The sequence below is a fragment of the Cynoglossus semilaevis genome, chromosome 7, assembly GCF_000523025.1.
Source record: "Cynoglossus semilaevis isolate Cse_v1.0 chromosome 7, Cse_v1.0, whole genome shotgun sequence".
In the NCBI taxonomy this organism is placed as follows: domain Eukaryota; kingdom Metazoa; phylum Chordata; class Actinopteri; order Pleuronectiformes; family Cynoglossidae; genus Cynoglossus; species Cynoglossus semilaevis.
In genome coordinates this window covers 10,985,937-10,993,613 of record NC_024313.1, presented here as the reverse complement: position 1 = coordinate 10,993,613, position 7,677 = coordinate 10,985,937, and the positions used below count along the sequence as shown (strand labels likewise).

Here is a 7,677-nt window from a genome sequence, read left to right as displayed (position 1 = left end):
CACACAAAAAGAGGATGATGTGGCTTTTGTTGCAGCTGGACAGGATGTGGCTCCCGTTCACTCACTCTCTTCTCCGTTCCCTCCTCAGTTACAACGGCGGGATCTGCGTGGACGGAGTCAACTGGTTCCTGTGCGAGTGCGCCCCCGGCTTCGCCGGACCAGACTGCAGAATCAGTGAGTGTCGCCGTCGTCGTGGTACAACCTGGTTTTTCGCACATTTGATTGAAAGCATGCGTGGAGCCAGAAAGGCATGAAGACCAGAGGGGGGGGCAGCGGGGGAGAGGCATCCAGGAGATGGACACATTGACACCTAAATGCGAGGCCTGGCGCCGCCCTCTCCCCTTTTTCCTCTGTCCTTTAACGCCATGGGGGTCAGAGGTCGTCCCTCCTCCATGCTCACACAGTCACACAAACACACAGTGAGGACAAATTACCCAGTGACCCTGAAATTCTTCCTCCTCCTCGCCCTTTGTTCGGGGCCGGACCGCTTTCACCTTTGCTGTCAGGCTTGAATTTGAAAATTCTCATCCAGTTCGTGTTCATGTGAAATCTGGACGACACAATGGGCCGGGCGTCTTTGAGAGCGCGGTGCGGGGACGCAAGTGATGCATGTCCTTTAGAGGACACGGCGGGCGCTGATTATAAAAGAAGGAGTTGATCATTAAACACGGGCGCTGTTTAACCAGCGTTGTCCAGTTGGCGGAGAAGCCGACCGGTTTCCGGAGTTGTCGGTTGAATCGATGTGAAGTGTTGATGACGGAGCAGGTTTGAAATTAGAACTGGAACTCACCGTCGTTAGCATTGACCGTAATGACGGCTCTAAATGTTAATATAGGGCAGTGATCCTGAGGGTTTTCTGCACCGCCCCTCCCTTTGTGGAGGTTAGGACTATTGTAGAGCCCCCCCCCAATCCCCTCCTCCTCCCACTGCAGCTTATTTGTATTTTAACAAAATACTACAAACCTGATGTCCTCATTATTGAACAATAGAAATGGAACTACACATCAGTGCAGTTCCTTCATTGTGCCAGAGAAAAAACAAATAGTCAATGTAAAATTAACTTGCATTGTTGCCCCTCAACAGCGCCCTCTGTGGGACCTTGTCGCCCATTTTGGGAACCACTGATAATTGTGCAACGTTGTACAATCTGCCATTCTGCCATTTCTTTTTTTTAAATGTTATATATATTTGTCTTGAACCTGCGGAACTCCAGGTGAACTTTGTTTGCAATAATCATTGGTGGAAACTGTCCATGGGTCAAAGTAGGCTTTTAAATTTAGTTGAGGTTTTCGGCCAGTATTTGCTTCGTATTTTCAGGTGCAGACCCATTAACTCCTGCAAGTGTCGGTCCTCTCAGCCCGCGGCCCTTATGTTGACTTTTACCTTTAGAGGATTGTTGACAACCCTTTCACATGTACTTTGTTGAAGAAATTTTATATCTTTATTCTGTCATTCAAAATCAACGAGGCGGTTTAGATTATTTTCAGTACGATTTTTTTTTTAAAGTTCTGTGAACTTTAGTAGTGAAAAGGCCGGAAGTGTCTCTGGAGACACGAGCTGGAGAGATGTAAAAATGACCGAACAAACGGTTTGAGGTGTCAGGTCTCAGCGGTGACTGACGAGTGTCAGTCGCTTGTCTGTTGGCAGTCCCATCGACTGTCTGTCAGAGAGCCTATGGAACAGACAGGGCCTGAAGAAACGCTGTGCTTTGTCTCCCCCCGTCCTCACAGACATCAACGAGTGTCAGTCTTCGCCCTGCGCCTACGGAGCCACGTGCGTGGACGAGATCAACGGCTACAGGTGCATCTGCCCGCTGGGACGAACGGGAGCTCGATGTCAGGAGTGTGAGTCTACGTTTTAACTTTCTCAACCATCGGAGGTTCTTTTCCTTCAGTCCCGGTCTCTAAATCAGGTGTTTTTATTTTTTTTGTGGACAGTCATCGGCATCGGGAGGAACTGCCACTACGCTGGGCTGCAGTTTCCTCACGGCAGTCGCTGGGAGGAGGAGTGCAACAACTGTCACTGCATCAACGGCAAAGTGCAGTGTACAAAGGTAAATATATAGATATATATTTATATGTATATTTATATATGTAAATAGATACATATTTATTTAGATGTGTATATATGTACATATTTTTATATATGTAAATATATATATTTAGATGTGTATATATTTACATATTTTTATATATGTATGTATATATATTTTTCTGACCTTGAGTTTTGCTGAAACGTGTTCTTTCCAGTTGACAACTAATATTTATGTTTGTTAATAAATCCATTGTTTGTGTGTGTGCGTTTGTGTGTATTTGTGTGTGATCAGGTCGTGTGTGGTCGTCGCCCGTGTCTTCCCCAGTCGTCGTCTTCTCAGAGTCAACCGTCCTGCCCGGCTGGACATGAGTGTTTGAAGCACAACTTCTTCACCTGCTTCTCCCCCCCCTGCCACCAGTGGGGGGTCTGCTCCACGTCGGGAGCCTCCCTCCCACAGGTCACCACCAAGTGCCAGCCGAACAGCGGGCATTTGGACAACAGCTGTGTGCGGATGACGCTCGTCTTCAACCGGGACAAAGTACCGGCGGTGAGTCACGTCCTCCTGGGTGATGATGTCAGAGGATTTGTGGTTTTGGACATGAACCTGATGAGTGATGTTCTTCACACTGCAGGGAACGACAGTGGAGAACGTCTGCTTCGAGCTGACGTATCTACCTGGAATCCGAGGCTTGGCACAGGACCACGCTCTTCTGCTGCTCTGCGACCGCTCTCATTCCAATCAGGATTCTGTTGAGGTGGCGATAGTAAGTGAAAAAGACTCTCTAGAGGGCGCTGTATAACTGAAGCTTCTCAAAGACTACTGAAGTCCAGAGTATCTTGAGCTTGGCTAACAGAGCTGCTCCTCGTTCATAACTGCTGGTCTATGGTCTCCAGGAGAGACAGAACGCAGAAGTTGCCCAACAAATCTGTGGCAATCCAGTCAAATGTGTCATTTTCATCTGGTCATTGAGTTTATATAGATCCAAATGAAAGGGAAGAAAGTATTAAACTTACTTAAACATGTGGAGATTCAAACAGATTCTGTAAAAGTCAGAAGTCCCTGGCTGTGTGTACTGACACTCCTGTACCTTTCCTGAGATTGAGGAAAGAACCATCAGGTTCCTTGAACATGGTTCTAGAAAGTCTGAGAACCCAACACGTGATGAATCCTTTTTCTTTTGTGCTGCTTCTGCCTCAGTCGTTCCACCCAGAAGATCTGAAGGACCACAGTCTGATCAGGATGGTGGCCAGCGCCATAGAAGGAGCCTTAACACGGTGGCACAACAGTACCACAATGGCAGCGGTGACGGAGGTCAGAGTGGAAACACAGGTCACACACCTCTCAGTGGGTAAGTACTGATTAACAGAGGCGTCCCACAGGGTTCCGTCATTGGCCCCTCTGTGTTTGCTGATTCATCCTTTGTACATTTTGCGTCTTTCATGTCAACAGATTACCTGGTGCCCTTGCTGTGTGTCCTCTTTTGTCTGCTCTGCCTCTTCTGCATCATTGTCTGCATTTGGTGGACGCGCAAACGGAGAAAAGAACGAGAGAGGAACAACCGACCGGCGACGGACGAGAACGTGAACAACCAGTGGGAGCCCGTGCCTCTGGTCATGGGACGGCAGCAGCTCAAAGAAAGCAACAAGGAGGCCGAGCAGGAGCGTAAGAGGCTCATGGAGTCCTCCTTTCGGACGTGTGATGGAGCGGAGGAGGGGGAGGAGGAAGACGAGGAGGAGGAGGAGGAAGAAGAAGAGGAGACGGAGGCTGAGTTTGAGTATGAGGAGGAGTGCGAAGGAGCAGTGGGGCAGGAGCAGCCCGTCTATAAGTATTCTAAGACTACAGTGCAGTCCAGCGGGGGGGTGATCTGCACCCTGCACAGCTCCCCGTCACCTCTCAAAGATCCCCACCGAACCCTAGGCTACAGCACCAAAGACATCCACTGGAAAAATGTCAGTGCGGTCCAGGAACTAAGAGACCACTGCGTATAAGACACGTCGGAGAAAAGAATTCGCCACGTGGCAGCGAGAGACTCCGCGAGTCTGCAGCCAATCGTTTTTTTGGTTGTGTTTTTTTTTTCACCCTAATTTTGAAAAAGAAAACCAGGCTTTGTGTTTCAACAAGCTCTTCTTTGTTTTGACGTTTTGGTCAGTGTCACCTGAAGCTGTTTGTTTTTGTTGGATTCAGAAAGCTGGAGCACAGTGAACATCTTTTTTTTTGGCTTCTGTTTGCCTATATTTCTTTAACTTTGTACAGCAAGAGGTGACGTTTATTTTTATTTTCCTGAATGGAGGCAGAAGACGCTCTCTGCGATATTTCTTTTTTGTTCATGGATTTGTACCAGGCACAGTAAAGAGGAGTCACAGAAAAACAGATGAAACTACAACTTGTATATCCGTTTTGTTTTTTTGTTTTTTTTTCTTTTGGTTTTGGTTGATAGATTATGATTTGGTTGGACTTGTCTACCAGGGGGAGACGGATATTTCTTAAAGGGACAGTGATGGAAGAGCTTTAAGAGGAGAAACCGTATAGTTGCAGCCACAGCGACAGTAGAAAACCTTCCCATCGCTCTGTCTCTGTGCAGCTTTGTCCACATGTGGCCGTCATGCACCTGCCTTACCAAAATACTCTCTGGCCTGGAGGGGGGAGGGGACCCAAACCCCAGTGCCTACTATGTGGCCTTCCATTGTTTTCTAAGTGTTTTTTTTTTCTCCCGTTTCAGTTGTTTTGGCTGAAAGCTCTGTTCGAGGACTTTTTTGCAGTATTTGAGTTGGTAGCAAGTGCCTTTACTGAGAGCTGTGTCCAAGCTCCGAGTCGCGCTGCCCGGTTTCACCTCCTCGGTCTCATATCACAAAGGGATGTTAGGTTCAAACACAGGAAAGAGAGTTCAATTTCACAGCAACGCCATTTAAGGTATTTGATCGAAGCAGAAACAAATACACTGTACATACGTGTAAATACTAAAGGAGTCGCTGTGTATATTTGAAATAAGTAACTTAAAGACAAGTCACACATTTTTATTATTAATATTTTTGTTATTATAATTAATATTATTCTTATTTCGTTTCTCTTTTTTTTTTTTTTTTTTTTTACAATGCCATTCCTTTTATTTATGCCAGTCGAAGTAGGCAGGTTTTATAACACTTCATATCCAGTTCCACAGTCAAGTACTTCCACCGTGAGGTCCCACCACGAAGGACTTTCTGAAGGGTTTATCAATGGGTTTGCAGCTGAGGACACTTTTTTTTCCGTGTAAAAAAAAATGGATGTAGCCTTAAATATAAACATTACTTTAAAAAACACGATAAAGGTTTTGTCAATAGAAGATTTCATCTCTATTTTACTTTAAATGGGATTCTGATCTGCTGCTGCGCTTGCATTTTCTTTTGACGTTCATATATTTTTTAGTTTTTCACAATAAGGTGAGCTTTTACTGCTCTCTCATTTTATGGAAACACGGTCCATTATTTGTTATATTTAAATAACTCAAATTGTTTTAAAAACTTAAAACAACTTTTTTTTAAGTCACTTGTATGCTTAAAACGCAAAAAAGCTCAAAGTAATTGCTCACATTTTTATTTTTACGATTTGTCTCATTTTTATCTTTTATTTCCTTTGCAGTCAGTGTTGAGAAGCTGCTGATGTTTTACTGCAGCAGTAAAAAAAAAAAAACAATCACCCTGAGACCATTGTAAACCCATCACAAATGCCTTCAGTTTCAGGTGCCTTGGTGTATGGAGTACTGCGTTATTTGTGTAATCAATCATCTTGTTCTGTCGTTGGTTTTTTTTTTTTTGCGTCATTAAGGAAAAAAATCTTGTGTGTTGTATTGTGGCGTGTTCTATTCGCCTGAGTTCAAATGCTCTCCTCTGACTCTGTCATCACAGAGACACCCGGAACAAAACACTGACAGCCAATTAGGAAGAACAAAAATCAGGAGGAGTCAGAGGTCAAACAGACGTCTGTAGTTCGAGTTAACTTCGTGTTTGGTTCAAAGGCTTTAATGAAGGGATCAATGTTTGCCCGTTTTTTTTTTTTAAGTTACCAACTCGCTCTCAAATTCACACTTTTTTTTATTTTTTTCCCATCAGGTCACGTCTTTTTCTCAGAGCGCCATGGTGTTTTCTGTTAATGGGGCACAGCAAAAACAAAGAACTAAAGATGCATCACCGCTGGTGTTAAAAAGCTGAATAATGCATATTGTATACATTTTATTTCTCACAGGACGATAAGTTGATTTTGTACAAAGCAGGAGAAAAAAGTTTCCATTCTTTTAGTGGATGTTGAATTGTTCTAAATAATGATCCCAGTTATTTATTAAAGCAGTTTTGACACATAATCAGCCTGTTTGTAATGTTTGGTCTGGACGGACCCGGCTTCAGTCGTGGTGTAGTGGTGTTTTAGGCCAGACTAACAACACTGGACTTTAAATGATGTTTTTTATAACCAGTTTCACGGTCTCAAAACTCTAAACTCTTGGACTGCGTTTTTAGGACTTGCGACTGTGGATGAATGAAATCCAACTTCTATGACTTGGTTTTAGTCCTAACTAGTCAACTGAAACTCTCTTCCAGAACATGGTCTTCAGTGACTTACACTCTGACTTGGAATTTCCTCAGTTTTCTCTTGGATGACTTGGACCAGATTTGAAGCTCAGGTCTCAGTCTTCTTGTAGGACTCGGTCTCTGACTTGAAACCCTGGAGACTCAAACGTCGTGCTCAACCTTCTGAGCAGCGACCTGCACAAACGTCATGCTCAACCTTCTGAGCAGCGACCTGCAGTTGTTGGTCGGATAATTACCAACCAGTTCAGAAAGAAACTCTGACATTTTGAGGGAATCTTCAGCTGTAATTTTTTTTAGTTTATATGGCAGGTTTTTATGTCCAAACCCGCACCAACGTCTGCTCAGTGACTGGACTCTGTAAGACACTGCAGCACCTGCCCTCGCCCCGGTCTTGTGGGCCTTATCGATCCATCCATTTTGCTCACTGACTTCCCCACAGTGTGCTGCCATCCAGCCCTGGTGTTCCTGCTCCCACCAATGAAACCCCAGCCTCCCAGTCTGGGCTGATCCGGTCTCCTCCAATCAGAGCCTGGCGTGATCGTCCTGGTCACGTAGAAGATGTAAATGTTTCATGAGTGATGTTATGATGCAGAGTGGGGAGTAGTAGCTGGAGTAGGGGAGGGGCGGGGAGGGTGGGACAGTTTTATCTCAGACTCCCACGGGTGCCCCTGGCTGCTGCTAATGGGAGCGCACGATGTCGGAAAAGCGAGATCGCCTTACACAGCTCTGAGGGAAGTGGAGGAGTCACAGAAGAAAGAGGGAGAGATGATGTTCACAGACAGACGCAGTAGTAGAATAATATCCAGTAACAGGAGATATTTCTGCTGTGAATCTGTGTTATTTTGTTTCCTAAATTTCTGTTTTTTTTTATTGATCAAAAGCTATCGCTAACCAGCAAAACTGCTGACTATCACAAACGTGGCTTCATACCAGTCGTAACAGGAGCAGACCTCAACATCTACACCGCCCTCCACAACAACTGGAATGCCAAACATGAGCCATGCCTCGTACCAGCATCAGCGGTGGAACGTGTTTACGCCCCCTGTGATGAAGCCAAGGGAGTTACACCAGACGGGCAAC

The 7,677-nt window shown here is 45.1% G+C and overlaps 1 protein-coding gene across 1 annotated transcript in view; it reads left to right on the top strand.

Annotated features, from left to right (window-relative positions):
* The window catches only part of jag2b (jagged canonical Notch ligand 2b), a 41,155-nt gene extending 34,784 nt beyond the window's left edge, over positions 1-6,371 (top strand). The window contains exons 20-26 of the mRNA XM_008313426.3: positions 89-174; positions 1,731-1,844; positions 1,938-2,053; positions 2,327-2,581; positions 2,667-2,798; positions 3,233-3,383; positions 3,485-6,371. Of these exons, the coding sequence (XP_008311648.1) occupies positions 89-174; positions 1,731-1,844; positions 1,938-2,053; positions 2,327-2,581; positions 2,667-2,798; positions 3,233-3,383; positions 3,485-4,023 (1,393 nt within the window). The 3' untranslated portion in view covers positions 4,024-6,371. The remainder of the gene's footprint in view (positions 1-88; positions 175-1,730; positions 1,845-1,937; positions 2,054-2,326; positions 2,582-2,666; positions 2,799-3,232; positions 3,384-3,484) is intronic.
* The last annotated feature ends 1,306 nt before the right edge of the window (positions 6,372-7,677 follow it).